The sequence below is a fragment of the Diadema setosum genome, chromosome 6 (genome assembly GCF_964275005.1).
Source record: "Diadema setosum chromosome 6, eeDiaSeto1, whole genome shotgun sequence".
Classification (NCBI taxonomy): domain Eukaryota; kingdom Metazoa; phylum Echinodermata; class Echinoidea; order Diadematoida; family Diadematidae; genus Diadema; species Diadema setosum.
Genome location: NC_092690.1, coordinates 16,539,248 through 16,556,444, shown reverse-complemented (window position 1 = coordinate 16,556,444; position 17,197 = coordinate 16,539,248). Strand labels below are relative to the sequence as shown.

At 37.9% G+C, this 17,197-nt stretch overlaps 1 protein-coding gene across 1 annotated transcript in view; it reads right to left on the bottom strand.

Moving 5' to 3' along the window:
* Positions 1-17,197, bottom strand: part of LOC140229987 (uncharacterized) — a 33,047-nt gene that overhangs the window by 15,734 nt on the left and 116 nt on the right. The window contains exons 2-16 of the mRNA XM_072310184.1: positions 16,448-16,562; positions 14,623-14,860; positions 13,927-14,058; positions 12,926-13,033; positions 12,262-12,324; positions 11,551-11,628; positions 9,700-9,795; positions 8,359-8,493; positions 6,608-6,747; positions 5,848-6,075; positions 4,863-4,994; positions 3,877-4,048; positions 1,770-1,892; positions 1,325-1,444; positions 272-394 (exon numbers count right to left, since the gene is read on the bottom strand). Of these exons, the coding sequence (XP_072166285.1) occupies positions 272-394; positions 1,325-1,444; positions 1,770-1,892; positions 3,877-4,048; positions 4,863-4,994; positions 5,848-6,075; positions 6,608-6,747; positions 8,359-8,493; positions 9,700-9,795; positions 11,551-11,628; positions 12,262-12,324; positions 12,926-13,033; positions 13,927-14,058; positions 14,623-14,860; positions 16,448-16,562 (2,003 nt within the window). The remainder of the gene's footprint in view (positions 1-271; positions 395-1,324; positions 1,445-1,769; positions 1,893-3,876; positions 4,049-4,862; positions 4,995-5,847; positions 6,076-6,607; positions 6,748-8,358; positions 8,494-9,699; positions 9,796-11,550; positions 11,629-12,261; positions 12,325-12,925; positions 13,034-13,926; positions 14,059-14,622; positions 14,861-16,447; positions 16,563-17,197) is intronic.

The window sequence follows — 17,197 nt, the reverse complement described above, 5'->3', positions numbered from 1 at the left end:
CATATCTAAAAACTTATATGAATTGGCCAGAATCCCTTTTAATACAGCAGCTTACAGCCAGTTGCACTCCTCAATAATTGTAGATTCAACAGTAGCAGCTGGACAACAATTAATAAGCTGCTAGTATTTAATGTTTTGCTAAGTGCAATATTTGCAACTTTACCGTACAAAAGTCGCTATCGAACATAATCAAGATGACATCATGGACAACCCCTTCATTGCAGTACATGTGCAGACTGTTGATTAACCAAATATGCAGAAATGGACTTACAGCCTCCTTGAATTCCCTGGTCATATCTCTGACTTTCTTTTCATGTTCCTTCTTCATCTTCTCAAGCTCCTTCTGTTGCTCCTCCTTCACAGCCTGCTTTCGTTCCTGGAGAATGTTCTCCATCTGGGTGAAACCAACATGATCTTTCGTTGTCTCACATTTATCACCACTTGACAAACACTTTAATCTAACTTTTACTGACAACCCCCAACTCATATCCAGTGGAACTATGTCTCCACATGATGTATATGAACTTCATTAGAGACACATATTATGACAGTTCATTCTGACTTGGGGAACTTTAGAAACCATGGGCACACCTGCAGTCAGTTGTATCGGAAAAAACAACAACAAAACTTTATATCAACTGGAAAGAATAGTGACCCAATACACAGCCCTTTCATATTCACCTGTACCTTCATGTCAAAACAGGTGAAATGTATCGCTGGACGTAAGAGTACTATCTAAGAGACTCCAACTCTCCCGCTTTCGACGGGAGATCTCCCGCGGACAGCCAATTTTTGCAAAATCTCCTGTTCTTCCGCTTGAGATTTAATTTCTCCCGTTTGAAACAATTTCTTACTTAGTGTCATCGTATGTTGAAAAATAAGCCTTAGATAGCACGAGATAATATCTAGAACCCTAGAGCTGGACCCCGGCAACAAGGAACTTCGCGCTTCATGCACATCAAGTTGGAGTCTCCCGTTTGCTAGGGGTTTCAGGCGGGAGAATCTCCAGATCTGAAGGTGCTTGGGGTTGGAGTCTCTGCTATCTAATACACACATTATGACACTTAAAAGAAAGCAATAAACTAAGAGACTTACTTCCTATTTTACAATAAGAAGATAACTATAAAATGTCCATAGCATTTACACTAGGATGTCTGCACGATAGCAATGGTGACATTCAAATGACCATTCCTTTTTGAAAAGTTTGCCTAACTTTACTCCAGCCTTAACAGATTTGTTTCTATGACTTCACTGCCCCACCCCACCCTTTCCAAGGTTAGATGAAGACATAAAGAGAGATGTAATGTGAGTGATCTTTGCTCACCCCTGACTCCATGTCCCTGATGGCTGCCTGGTTCTCTCGGCTCAGTCGAAGCTTTTCTTCCTCCCGTCTCCTCTCCTCATCCTGTGCATCCCTCAGCTCTGACAAGATGTCATCCATGTCCTGTTAGGGGTGAAGGGTTAAGGGTCATACTATCAGGAAACACAGTTTCTGAATCACATGTTAACTATTCAATGGGAAAACAAATATACAAAAACAAGCCTAATGTTCAAAGGAACTGAATGCAGACCCTTTTTTTTGTGGTTTGTTCAGCTTCTTCTTCTTTTTTTTTTTTCTTTTTCTTTTGGGGGTACATTGGTGTATGGTTTGAGCTGCTCATTCTTTTTTATCATTTTTAATTCTTGATCGTTCAATGTTAGCAAAACCATGTAATCAATTTTTCATCTCATAATGCTGTTTACTTTAGCAACATCCCAAACTGATTTACCCGTTTGTGTTTCTGTATTGCTTCAGCTTTCTTCTTCTCAAGCTCCTCCTCATGAGTTCTCTTCAGTTCATCCAGAGCATCCTGCTGCTCAGACTTTAGACTTGCTCTCAGAGATTCAATATCCTGAAGAGAGGAAATAAATTAACAAACAAACATATGTCATATTGACCAGTGCTTCAAGCTTGGAAGTCCAAACTCACAAACTCAAACACATAGCTGAGAATAAAAGGGTTATAGAAAGTGCCCTGCCAAATGAAAAGGTCTAATCTGAGCTGAGAATAAAAGGCTTTTAGAAACTGTCCTGCCAGATGAAAGGATGTACACATAGCTAAAAATAAAAGGGTTATAGAAAGTGCCCTGCCAAATGAAAAGGTCTATAGTGAGCTGAGAATAAAAGGATTCTAGAAACTGTCCTGCCAAATGAAAAGGTCTACACTGAGCTGGGAAGGAAAGGGTTATAGAAACTGTTCCGGCAAATGAAAGGGTGTACACACAGCTGAGAATAAAAGGGTTATAGAGGGTTCTAGAAACTGTCCTGCCAAATGAAAGGTCTACACTGAGCTGGGAATAAAAGGGTTATAGAAACTGTCCTGCCAAATGAAAAGGTCTACACTGAGCTGGGAATAAAAAGGGTTATAGAAGCTGTCCTGCCAAACGAAAGGGTTTACACAGAGCTGGGCATAAAAGGGTTATAGAAACTGTCCTGCCAAATGAAAAGGTCTACACTGAGCTGGGAATAAAAGGGTTATAGAAGCTGTCCTGCCAAATGAAAAAGTCTACACTGAGCTGGGAATAAAAGTGTTATAGAAGCTGTCCTGCCAAATGAAAAGGTCTACACTGAGCTGGGAATAAAAAGGGTTATAGAAGCTGTCCTGCCAAATGAAAGGGTGTACACATAGCTGGGAAATAAAAGGGTTATAGAAAGTGTCCTTCCAAATGAAAGGGTGGACACATAGCTGGGATTAAAAGGGTTATAGAAACTGTTCTGGCGTATGAAAAGGTGTACACTGTGCTGGAAATAAAAGGGTTATAGAAACTGTACTGCCAAATGAAAGGGTTTACACATAGCTGGGAATAAAAGGGTTATTTAAACTGTCCTGCCAAATGACAAGGTCTTCACTGTGGTGGGAATAAAAGGGTTATAGAAACTGTTCTGGCAAATGAAAGGGTGTACACATAGCTGAGAAAAAAGGGTTATAGAAAGTGCCCTGCCAAATGAAAAGGTCCAAACTGAGCTGAGAATTAAAGGGTTGTAGAAACTGTCCTGCCAAATGAGAAGGTCTACACTGATCTGGGAACAAAAGAGATATAGAAACTGTGGAAAGCTATAGAAAGCTCTGTGTTATCCCTCTTTTATGCTGAAGAGGCTCTCCCCACCAGGAAGAATCTGCAACTAGAGTCTACTCATCATTTCTGAATATCAACTATTCAATTAGCCTTGCATATTTTTTTTTTTTTTGGGTGGGGTTTTTAACCAAAAAAGTAGAAAAAGTAGGAAAAAGTAGGATTTTAAGCAAAAAACTAGGAAAAGTAGGAAAAGTTGAATCACTTGAAAGCCCGACAAAGGCAAAATGAATAAAGCAATGACTAAAATCCTCAAGTTCAGTGCATATCGTAGACAAAAAATTTCAAATTCAAGTTCATAATGAAGTTCAGATTTACTCCATGGAACCCTTAGTCTATAGATTGCATTCTTAAAGTCTCAGACAGACTTAACTATGGCTTAATCATCCTTGGACAAGTAATTCCTGGTCTGAATTCGGTAGATATCTGTAAATTTCAGCTAAGCTAAGCAAGGGAGGGCAACATGCTTTGTCTTCTTCTGTGGTATATATATCTCATCAAGACTAACACCTTCTGCTGTCTTTGCTGTGTTTCTCCAAATGCTAGTTTCAGAGTTACAACATCAAAGCCAATGGCACTATTGTGATATAAGTCATGTCATGTCATGCCTTGTCTTGTCCTGTATCCATGTTGCCTCATAATGAACTATTTAGAACTATACCAGGTAGGTGGAACCTCCTTGCTTATACTGAGCATGGTAATGTGCACTGTTCTGCATCATAACTTAGCTCCAGACAAGACATTTACACTGCAAAGTCTGCACCTTTTCTTGTTCCTTTTTCAGGTCTGCCATTTTTTCTTCTTGGAAGGCTGTCACTTCTTTCTTGATTTTCTCCAAGGCCTTCTTCTTCTCTTCCTCAAGTTTCTCGTCCTCTTTTTCCCTCAGGTCTTTGACCTCATTCCGTAAAGCCTTCAGGGCCGTCTCCATGTCATCCCTTTTCATAGAGTAATAAGTACAGTTCATTAAAAATCTGGAGTAAGATTTATCTAAAAATTCACATGGGGAATAGAAATGTAATAAGAATAATTATACCAGGTATTAAAACCAAGTTAAGGTAGAATTGTGAAGTCCCTGATTTCCTCTTCCGTCTGTTGAAAATTCATGAAATAACGAAACTCCACTAGATATTTGACAGCATGGTAGGCCACTCTCTTTCTGTATCAACCTTTGTGAACCATCGTGCATACCTGCCAACATTTCAAGACGAAATATCTTACTTGTGGATTGCAAAAATCTTATTTTATATGCAAACTGAAGTTAAAAATCTTACTTTCAGTCAAATCTTCAGAAAATACACATGAAAGGTATTTCTAAATATTTTTTTAAAATCTAATTTCTCTGACAGAAAATCTGATTTTGCTATTTTTAATGTAAAAAATCTTACTGAATCTGATAAAATCTTACTAGTTGGCAAGTATGCATCATGCATCTCTATCTGACTCTGATCTCTGCATCCTAAATTGATGGCAGAAATATGTATTGCAAACTACAAATCATCGCACCACCCCAATACCTACTGTAGTCCGCACATTTTGTCACTGGTACATGTGAGCTTTCTGTAAAATAAAATGATATCATCTCACATTTCTTAACAGTTCCTGAAACAGGCTCACTTAACCAGTTGAAGACGTACTGATTTTGCTACAACATACATTTCCCATAGACGCTTGCAGAGTATACTGGGGACTCGTCCTCAATGGTTTAAACAAAAATAAAAATTTACATGAAAGTTTTGACTTTACGAGCACCTGATTTTGTCCTCCTCACTCTGCTGCTCCTTTTTGATTTTCTCCTTCAGCTTTCTGATGGCATCAGACCTTCCCTCCATCAAGAGTGCCTCCTCCTCCTCTGTCTCCTCCTTCACTCTCTTCCTCATCTCACTGATTGATTCCACATCAGGAGACAAGGAATATCAGAACAGTAAAACAGAAAATGAATCTAGAATTATATTGTTGCTACAGAAAAAATTAAAGATGCACAACAAGTTATACAACAGATAGTTGCGATTACGAACCTATTTTCTTAATACATGTATCATTAATGCATCATCAATGATTACGTAATTTATGTATTATTTGTACTGGTAGTTGATCTTTTTGTTTGTTTCCTTTGTAAGTTGTCAATGTTCATTGGTGTTACAATCTGTAAAGCACTTTGAAACTTTTTGTAACAGGTGTCATATAAATTCTTCACGTTATTATTATTATTATGCAATATATATGTAAAGTAGTTTTATGAAACTGATAGAAATTCTGTTGAGATTTTGAAGCAAAAACTTTAAAATTTGTAATGATATAACAGAACAAATCCTTGATTTCTGACTTAGCATCATTTGTCAAGGAATAACAAGAAAGAATTCACATCACAGAACTTATGAATGCAAACAGACACACTCTTGAGAAGGTAGTTGTTGAAAGAATATACACATTCAAACAGTTCAAATGCTGCAATATGATCGCATAATGGTAAGTTTTGCCAACACGGAATTCAAATATATGCAAAGCACACACCACAAACCACTTCCGAAGAACTCCAAACGTTGGTGACTATTTCAATATGAGTTAAAGTGCTTACAGAGTGCTCCTGAACCTACCCTTGATAGAGGCAATGCTTTAGAGCACTTCAGGAGTACTTGTTGAGCACTGTAAACACCCTGTATAAATGGGACATTAAACAGCAATGATTACGACCATAAATTTACTGAAGTAGAAGTGTTGAAAACCAATCCCTCACCTAAGACTCTTCTCCTTCTCCTTGTTGAGTTTTTCCTCCTCCTTCTCCTCCTCCTTCTTCACCTGCTCCTTCAGCTGCCTCAGGTTGTCCTCTTTGTCCTCCAGGAGCTCCAGCTTGGCATCTTCCAGCTCCTTCTCCAGCCGTTCCCTCATCACCTTCACTGCCTGCTCCTGGTCCCTGCGCAGCTCAGCCTCCTGGTCCTTCAATTCTTTGTGTAGCTCCTCCCTCCTAGGGAAATCAGCCAATCAGAGTAGATTTCAAGACAGCCACTTTCCATCACTTTACCATATGGCATGGCAGTCGCAAGATAGTCAGCTGACTGGATTATAAACAAACTTCCTTTGGCTGCTGTAGTCTAAAATGTGACAACTGCTAGCTACCAATAATATCACAACACTTGCATCTCTCAAGAACAACTCTTCTTCGAAGAAATTATGCTGAAATGGAGACAGGATAATAGAGTCATTTGGAAGGAGAAAAAAAAAGCATAACTTCTTCTATATGATATCACATTCTTTTGCAATGCAATTTCACTAGAAGAAAGGTTGTACATTGAGAAAGGCACACTGGCTGAATGAGTGAAGAGAAGATCGGGGGGGGGGGGGATCATCAATTTAGTCAGCGGCTGACAATTTCAGCAAAATCCTTGGTTTTGATTGGCTGAGATGCTCTGGTCACTGACTGTTACTATGGTTACTGTCAGAGACTGACAACTTTCATGAAATGGTCCCCAGGAGTTACGAGAAGATGAGACTGATACCTTGCACTAAGCTTTGCTTCCATCTCAGCAGACATCTTTGCCTCCTCTTCCTCCATCTCACGTTGAAGCTTTGCTGTATCAATCTTGGGTACAGCAGCTGGTCCTGATGACAATCCTATGGCGGGTACAGTACTGCTTAGCTGTGAGTTAGACATATAGGAAACAAACACCGAGTTTACCTGTGTACACTTAAAATGATGGGGTTAAATGTATTGTTAGAATGATGGGGTTAATGTACATAGTTACTGCAATTTAGAGTAATCACTCCTTTTGATAAGTTTGAACATTTCTATGAATTTAGATCTGCACAGTGATTCCACAAGTGTTAAATCATTACTAAATTTGCGAAGTAATTTCAGAGTTACCTACAAACAAAGCGACATTTATTTTTACTAAAACTATGTCTCTACACCTCCCAGTGCACTTGAATGAGACAAACACTGAATGACTATATGTCATATGTGACTATGCATTCAAAAAAAATCACATAACCTAATTTCATGAGCAGATTGAAATTGGTGAAATGGGTCAACCTAGTCATTTGTGCATTTACATCTATTTTCTGATAGAGAAACTTTTCTTCTATGCAATTTTAATATGTGACCGTGCACCTCAAAACGAACATAAAGTCGCACACACTGATTTTGCGTGAGGCTTGAAAATAAGTGAAATGGGTCAACCTAGCCGAACTTGACTTTTTTATATTTTCTGAAAGAGCGGGTAGTCTTTTACATTATGCTAAAATTTGGTATCATAAAACGGGCAGGAAAGTGTGTTTTTTAGCAGTTTACCCCGAACATTTTTGGTAGAATAGTGTGATTAGGTGTGTCTTTAGAATCCCTTTTTCATTTCTGAAAAACCTTGTCCTCACTCTTCACTTTCAACTCTAATAACTTTTGAAAGGATAGTGCTACTGCTTTGAAAATTGGCATGTATTATGGACAGAATGTGTTAATGAGGCATGCTTAATTTCAGTTTAATTTGCTAATCCCTTCATTGTTGTTACTCTGGTGGTTTACTTCCTGCTTTTTGTCCCTATCATCGCACAGCCAGCACGGTTTGGCAGAGATGAAGCGCTTGAATAGACACTGTACTTCAGAGCCTCTTTTCTCAGTTCACACTTTTCCTGAGTTTGTGCTTTCTTTCCAACATTTAGATAGGTTAGGAGAGTCCATTTGATTTGAGTTATACATCATTTTAATGCTTAAAGTCTGCTCTTTCAGAATATAGTCTTAACTAAAAATTCATGTCTGGCGACTTTTTGTTTGTTTTGAGGTGCAGGGTCACATATTTGGAATTATAAAACAAATGAGAAATTGTGTTGTCTCTTCCCGCCCTTCTTTACTTATTTTTTTTTTTTTTTGCAGCTATTCTAGAACACTTTCTTGTAGCAGAGCTTGGTGAGATTAAGTACTCGAACGGACTCTAAACTTCCAAGTCCCTTTTCTCAGTAAACACCTTTCCAGAGTGTGTACCTTCTTCCCATTATCTAGATGGTACAAAAGTCCATTTGTACTGAGTTACACATCATTTTACAGCATAAAAGTCTTTTTTTTTAGAATCTGCCCTTACATACAAAACGTCATGACTGGTGACTTTTTGTTGGTTTTGTGATGTTGAAGGGTCACATATGAGTCTGATACATAAGTTTCATCTTTTTATATGGTAAAACCAGCCCATTAAATTCAGCAAGGACACACAATATCAGTGCCATAATGCATGATGTCATATTCTAGAAGTCTAGATCATACCTTCCCAGCACTGGGTCCAAGGTTTGAGTCTAATGATTCCAGAGGGCGCCCTTGCGTGCTGTCTATAGACGAATCCAGGGTTACAGCTGGTTTGGAGGTGGGACCTTTATCTTCTTTCTTGGAGCTCTTCAGAAACTGCACAGAAGACACAGAGCAGAGCAGAATAACAAACAAAACAAACAGAAATACATCATGAAACAAATTTTTTACAAACAAAAGTCTTTCACAAGGAACTCTTAGTTGCAGGATAGATCAGCATAAATGTGATACACGTTAGTAAAATTCTATACTAGCATCTAGATAGTGTGGTAAAATAACTTCCAGTTGTAAGCATTGAGTGTGGTCATTCATCATTCACAAAGAAAATATCACTAATCAAAATTTTTAACAAAAATGATAAGAATTAGACTGAATGTTATATATCATCATCCTGCTCTATCACACTGTCCATCTACACATTTCTCCGTTCACAACAAATGTGACCCTGCATCACAAAAGCACCCAAAATTCACCAAACATGTATTTTTACTTGAAGGCAGATCCTGAAGGGCAGACCCTAAGCTTAAGAGTAGTTCATAACTAAATTCAAATGGACTCTCTTAACCTCTCTACAGAATGGAAAGATATGTACACGTTCTAGAAAAGTGCTTACTGAGAAAAGAGCCTCTGAAGTTCAGGGGCTATTCATGTGCTTATAACCTCACTAAGCTGTGCTCTGTCCAATAAATGGGACAAAAGACAGAAAGTCAAACTGTATAGCAATAATAAAGAAGGGAATTATCAGATTAAGATATAAGTGAGCACACTCCATCCACACATTCTATTCCTTAGTAATACAGACTTTCAAAGCAGTAGCAATATCCTTTCAAAGGTTATGAGAGTTGAAAGTGAGGAGTGTGTAAAGGGTTTTTCTTAGAGGTCTCTAAGACATACCAAATTATACTATTTTACCCCCCCCCCCCCCAAAAAAAAAAAAAAAAAAAAAAAAAAGTGTTCTAGAAAACGTGCAAAACATACAATTTCCCATTTCTTTTATGTTCCCAAACTTTGAATAATGTAGAAGAAGAATTGCTCTTTCAGAAAATACAAAAATCTAAAGATTGTTTAGGTTGACCCATTTCACCAATTTTGAGTCCTCAAGTAAAATCTTGGCAAGTGATTTTTGTTGGTTTCATAGAGCACAGTCACAAATAGTCTCCTACCATTCCTAACAAAATATCTTTTCAGCTCAGGCACAGTCATACAACCACACTGACCCACTATGAGGTGCAAAGGACCAGCCTACAAAGGCTTGTGTGAATAGGCAACCCATGTGTAGATAGGTGGGTCTGCAGTACATACCCTGGACTTTGGGAGCTCTGGACTAGTAGCAGGCATGAGGCTGTCTGCATCCATCAGACCGAGCCGTTTAGACAGGTTTGCATCTATGCCAAAGTCCTGTCAGGTCATGGAGAAGAGTGGAAAAGGGGAAGGGGGGGGGGGGGGGCAGAATAGCAAGAAATGAAAAGGAAGGAAAAGTAAGCGCAAACATGAAGAAAGGAAGACAGAGAAATTGAAAAAAAAAAACAAATGTAGAGAAAAGAGAAAATAAAAGTAATCAGGGCAGAGATGAGAGGTCAGACAAGAGAAAGAGATCTATTGAGCATCAAAGTCTCAGAAAAATGAAACAACCAAACGTACTGTAATAAATTTGAATAACTTGGAGAACGTTACTCACAATAGCAAAATATTTCTACCATTCAAGTGTCTTGTTTAGTTCAAATATTCATTCTGGTACATGTATTTTGTCAAAAACTTTCTACCACACACAAGACAAAAAAAAACAAGGAAAAGTAGAAATTACGCGGTGCGTAATATATGTCCCCGCCGGAAGTAGCATTTAGTAGCAAAATGTACAATATAGGTAAAAAGATCAAGGTCAAAGGTCAAAGAAGTCAAAGGTCAAAATTCTATGTAGAAGTTTTGAAGCCCTCACCTAGTGCCATCACATAAAGCAAACGGAATCGAAATCGGGTTAGAAATGGCGAAGGAGTAGCATTTTGTAGCCAATGTACAATATAGGTAAAAAATCAAGGTCAAAGGTCAAAGAAGTCAAAGGACAAAATTCTGTGTAGAAGTTTTGAAGCCCTCACCTAGTGCCATCACATAAAGCAAACGGAATCGAAATCGGGTTAGAAATGGCGAAGGAGTAGCATTTAATAGCAAAATGTACAATACAGGTCAAAAATCAAGGTCAGAGGTCAAAGAAGTCAAAGGTCAAAATTCTGTGTAGAAGTTTTGAAGCCCTCACCAAGTGCCATCACTTAAAGCAAACGGAATTGAAATCGGGTTACAAATGGCGAAGGAGTAGCATTTTGTAGCAAAATGTACAATTTAGGTCAAAAATCAAGGTCAAAGGTCAAAGAAGTCAAAGGTCAAAATTCTGTGTAGAAGTTTTGAAGCCCTCACCTAGTGCCATCATATAAAGCAAACGGAATCGAAATCGGGTTAGAAATGGCGAAGGAGTAGCATTTTGTAGCCAATGTACAATATAGGCAAAAAATCAAGGTCAAAGGTCAAAGAAGTCAAAGGTCAAAATTCTGTGTAGAAGTTTTGAAGCCCTCACCTAGTGCCATCATATAAAGCAAACGGAATCAAAATCGGGTTAGAAATGGTGAAGGAGTAGCATTTTGAAGCAAAATGTACAATATAGGTCAAAGGTCAAGGTCAAAGGTCAGAACTGAAATTCTTTATAGAAGTTTCAAAGCTCCCATGTAGTGCTATCATATAAAGCAAACAGAATCAAAATCGGGTTAGAAATGGCGAAGGAGTAGCATTTTGAACATTTTGATCACAAACGGACGCACGGACGGACGCACGGACGGACACACGGACGGACACACGGACACACGGACACACACACGTACGGAGCCCGTTTCATAGTCCCCTGCTCGAACTCGTTCGGCGGGGACAAAAATCATGAATGTTCCACCTATTCCAACATAAAAGGATCAGCTTCATTTATTACCCTGGAAATCAGTGAGGCTCAAACCCTTATTACCATCAAGTATAGATATCAACACTAACATGTTTGTTATTGTAATTAATTGGAGGGAACAAAATCCCAGGATTGGTCAATGTGCACACTGTCTTTCAATGTGTGCATTTTACTGAACATTGGACTGATGGTCTCAAATCAAACCACATTCTCACCACGTTGACATCATCATCGTCACTATCATCATCGGAGGCATGGAGATGTTTGAGGGCGGGCTCACTAGCTTCAGATTCCTGACGAAACACACAAAATAAAACAGGTCTGTACTGTAGCAATTATCCATGTATGTACATGACTTTGTCATGTAATATAAGTACAAGGGGAACCTAAGGAATGCAATAAGGCAATGTGGAGCGCAAAGTGCAGGTTGTGAAAAAGATTTCCCTGAAAACACTGGATTTGACGTCTGTGATTATAACATCATTTCATGGGTAAAAGAATTATGCCAGTGGAATCTCTTCATAAATGTTTTGTAGTTGAATTCAGCATGTGTGCATCTAAAAGTATAATGGTTGTGGGACATAATACAAGATACCACAACTGCATTTCAATCTGTATACAGAACTGTATACAGAATTACAGCTTTGTGTGACCTAAAATTACAAGTCTTCAACTAGTTAATGATTATGTTAAAATGTCTACATGAATAATTAGGAAAAAATATTGAGAGATACCATGTTAATATACATGTGACCTTTGTTCAGAAGAGGGGTTAGGACTGCTGTTCACAGCTATTGGGATATATCGGTATGGGTTGGGGTCTTTTTACATCTGAAACGGTTAGGCCCTACAAGCTTGCAATGTGTAAAATTGTCTGCAGTTTGTCACAAACATGTGCAGGATTAACACTAAAATGTCACACCAACCTCGTATCCAAGAGTGCCGATATCCTGCAGGTCCAGATCCAAGTTCAGCCTCGGGGTTGGTTCCTGGGTAGAATCCAAAGAGAGATATGTAAATTACATATAGATTTATATAATCACCACTTATCAAATGACCCAATCATCTGAACAACATATAAGACTATTTCATATGGCACTATACACCAGATGGTGGACTGCACTTAATCAGAAGAAGAAGAAGAGGAAGAAGAAGAAGAAGAAGAAGAAGAAGAAGAAGAAGAAGAAGAAGAAGAGGAAGAAGAAGAAGAAGAAGAAGAAGAAGAAGAAGAAGAAGAAGAAGAAGAAGAAGAAGAAGAGGAAGAAGAAGAAGAAGAAGAAGAAGAAGAAGAAGATAACAATCAAAGCATGATCTTTCCAGGGAAACAAGTGGCAACTGACTCAAATGAGTACTTTTATATATGTGGATCCATTTCTTTCCTACAATTCAATTTGATATTACAACTAATTTCACGAATATAAAAGTACTAAATCACCAACTGTGCACATTACATCAATATGGACAAAGCATTAACACGGGAAAGCAAATAACACTGTTCAGGTATTATTTGTTAGGCCCTATACTGCATGATGACAGAACAAGTGACTTTCGACTATCTCTACAGTCACACCTTCCCTCCATCAAACTCACATCTTCTGAGAAGTCTGGCATCATCTGGATATTTTCCTCCCGGGTACCTGTCACAGACAGAGGTTTAGCATCAAGAGTTCCTTTCTTCAGAAAGCTTGTCTCTTTCTTCTGAAGGAGAAAAATGGAGAAAATGCAAATTACAGCTCTCACAGATGACCTTGGTAGAATCAAAAGAGAAGCAAAAGACAATCTATACCTAACTATTTTTTTTCTTATATGTCTGCAAATGGCAAATGTATCTATCATAAAAAAGAACTGAAACATCTGTAGTAAGTGTTACATTCTAATTAGAATTACATGGTATTAAAAATATGAATAATCATATTGCCAACAAAACAGCCTATTCATGTTTTCTTTCTTCTTTCTTTCTCTAGCACAAAATTCTGACTCAAACACACACAAACACACATTCAACAAGAAAAGTATGGTTATCTCTGTCTTAAAAGATTTTATAGCTAAATTTGTTGACACTTATATGGCATGTAATTTGGAGAACAGTCCCTGGGCAATATTACTTATTGCAAATGGAGCATAATCAGCATAAACATTGTACATGTAGCTACTGTCGAGTACAATATTCTAAGTGTGTCTTTAACTTTTGTTTTTACAATCTATGACATGAGAGGCCACTGGGAAAGCTATTTTGAAAGATAGTAAATGGTTATGGTGTGTCGTGTCACATAGAATCACAACAAATAGGCAGAATTCAAATAGTTGTTATATCAATGTGCAAATGGAATCGTACAACCTTTCTCAGATTAGATACAGAAATTTGGATTAAAGCAAGGATATCTACTCCATGCTGTAACATCTGCCAAAATGTTATGCATCATATATGCACTGCACTGTTACAGCACTTACTCAGTACTCACTAAACTTATTACATGTACCAATGACTGGGGGTTTCATGCCATTTACATATTTAGGCCTGCACACAGCTAGACAGTATATTTATGAACTTTTCAGCAAAATGTAGCATGATTCACATCCTCTAAACTCACCCCAGTGGTAGACCCAAGGGTACTACCTGGCCCTGGGTCTTGAATAGAGCCCAGAGTACTCAAGTGACCTGTCCCTTTAAGGCTACCAAGGGATGAGCCTAGGTTGCTCTCTCCTTTCAGTGGTCCAAGAGACTGTCGAGGTAAAACATGGGAGACTTGAAAAATTACACACAGGTAACAGTAACAGATACATGCACACTAATCTGTTTCCCCTCACACACACACACACACACACACACACACACACACACACACACACACACACACACACAATATAATATAATATACTAAATAGATAAATCAACAAATAAACTAACATGCAACAATCTTCTGAAGGCATTGCATATAGCATGCATTCTGTGCAATACTTGGTACATTACTGCTTCTATTTTATGGCTGCCCAGTAATGTTGACAAGCAACGAAGCACAATTATGGGTTCTCTTCATGTATACATGAAAATATTACTACAGAGAGATAATGTCCAATTAGGCTACCATAACATATCCTCACCAACCATGCAATTATCTACTCAAATAATTCAGTTTTCTCTGAGTTATTGAGTCCAGAACAGGCAAAAAGGTGAAGTCATGAAAAATGCATTTAAAAGGCATTATATTAAAAAAAAAAAAAAAAGAATAAAAAAGAATCCATCTAAAATGCATTTTATTACAAACTCCATAGAAATGTCCACATACTGAAGTTAGACCCTGGTTCTTCTTTCCCCCGTCTTGTTTCTCCTTGGATTTCTTGTCTTTCTTCTTCTTTCCCTCCTTCTTTCCACCTCCTCCTCCTCCTCCTCCTCCTCCACTAGCCTTGTTCTTCTCCCTCTGCTCCTGTACCATCTTCCGGTAGAATTCATCACACGGGTGGTCCCAAGTACTCTCCCCACTGGTGAAGTTGAAGTAGTAGATATCACCCCCTGAAGTGTCCTGACTGTAATGTCAACAAAAACAAAGAGCAACTTTAAGTTACACAGGGACAGCATGCAGAAAAATAAGAATAAATCTATAAAACAACTATCAAAATCATGACTCAGTGAAGTTTTGAAATGCAGAATCAAATTCATTATGTTTGCAAGCACTTCAAAGTTTCTTGGTGTATCATTTGATTCATCAGTGAGGAAAAAGGAGCACACAACATTGTAAATCTTACTGTAAAACCAGAAATATTCACAACATGAAATTTTTGTGAATTGGAGCAAATGGTCTTTTTGCAGTATGTGATTTTTGCAACTTGCTACTGGCATTCAGTGCATAGTGTAGACAAGAACTTTCCATGCATTTTAATTTTGCATATCTTGGCTCTCTGCAATATTTGCTAAAATTTCACGCAAGCAAAAATTTCTTGTTTTACAGTATGCATCACTTTGACGTAAGCCTATCTATTCACATCCCCCTTGCATATCTACATTAATCTTTCACACTCCATGGCAGTCCAGAGAATCTCTTTTCAATTTGGGTTTGTTTGTTCGTTTCATGAACACTGGCACTTGTCTTCATCATCCCATAGAGTACATGGTAACAGCAAACAAAAAGGTTACAAACAGTTAGCCCTTTTTTCAGGCCCTCTCACTGTAATAACTACAAGTAACAGCCAGAGCCAAGCTCCAAGCTACAGACAAGCCTAAGCCAGATGTCTCACACTCACATGCTCAAGCACCAGCACAATTTGCTCACAATATTCAGTGCTGACAAAAGTGAGGGCCATGCACAAGAGTAGAGGAAGTACGTCATTGTCCGCCATATTAGGGGAATGCACAAGCACAATGCTTATTATACAATGCTTACTAGCACATAATTTTTTGTCCCCGAGCCTAAATAGATTTGTGGAATCAGGAAGACTATCTATTTGAGTGTCAGCACTGTAAAGTTTGGATGGGAAACCCCTCATCACCTTGAGGCTTTCTCAAAGTATCAGAGACAGAAAAACATTTGATGTGACTGCACCGAGCATCAAAATAAGGTTCCTATTCTGCACTTGATATAGTCAGGTCGTTTAACGTCAAATTTTTTAGATTACTGTTTCACATTTTAAGCCTATATAAACCACTAATTGATTCAACCACCTCCATGTTTTGAATGCTCTGTTGATCATGGAATTAAAGATTGGGTTCAAGTTTTCTAGTTCAATGAAAAACATTACAACAATCTGCAACCTCTTTTTTGTTACTATGCTTCCTTAGATACATAAATGCAGTTTTATTTTTGCCACATGAAACTTTTGCAAATTGCCACTGGCATTCAATGCATTTCTTACAATCCTGTGCATTTTGCTTAACTGCAAATGTTGACTCCTCGTAAAATTTCTGAAAGTTTCAAGCCTTCAAAATTTTCTGCAAAATAAAATTCAGCATTTATACCATGAAAATAAACAATTCGAGAGGGCTCCTACTCTAATATCAATAAGTAGGTGCTGAGTGATCATCTCTCCACATTTGGTGCTTTTATCTGCCAGGTAACAGTAATTTCACGAAGCGACCTGACTAATAGTCTCGGAACATGCATGAAGCAATATGGTTACCATGGTTTCCAGTCAGCTGGGAGTGGTGCACTGATCCCTTCTCTGGCAATCCACATCAACTCAGGCTCAGTCTCTGGGTCAATGCCAATCACTGCTGTAGCATACTCATGTATTTCTGTCAATAAATAATTTTCTCCATTAAGTAACTGTATTTATTTCTGCATTCTGCATTCTGATTTCATCAAATGTGCACACTTACACTACAGGTAGCTATTCATTTTTCACCTGCATAGAGTCAGCAGATATTCCGAAAACAGACAAATTTGCTCCTGAAATCAACTCTTTCTCATCTCATATACATCATAGCTCTTTATTCTTCTTTTTCCCTATTTTTCAAGAGTGTAATAAATTTATTGTACAACAAGTAGATGATTAAATTATCTACTCATACATTTTATGCACATTAATTCTCTCTTTCATGTTGTCATAGAAAGTAAATGCACATGCTGAACCTTTGACTTTGGGGCTTTTAAGCCCAATGTTTATTGGTAATTCTATACTTCAACTTGGGCAAATTATTTCTAAATAGGGCATCATTTTCTTTTCATAAATAACAATAACTATACTTCAATGTATTGAAACATTCAATGTCAGCATCAATAGTAATAATAATCTGCACCTATATGGAATCATATTTTTTTTTATTATGAAAGTGTATTTTCCATAGTCCAATTTGTCATAAACTATTTTGCGGTAACAATTCATTATAGCTGTATCTTGTTTATTATTTTTGGTCACCAATGTTATAGT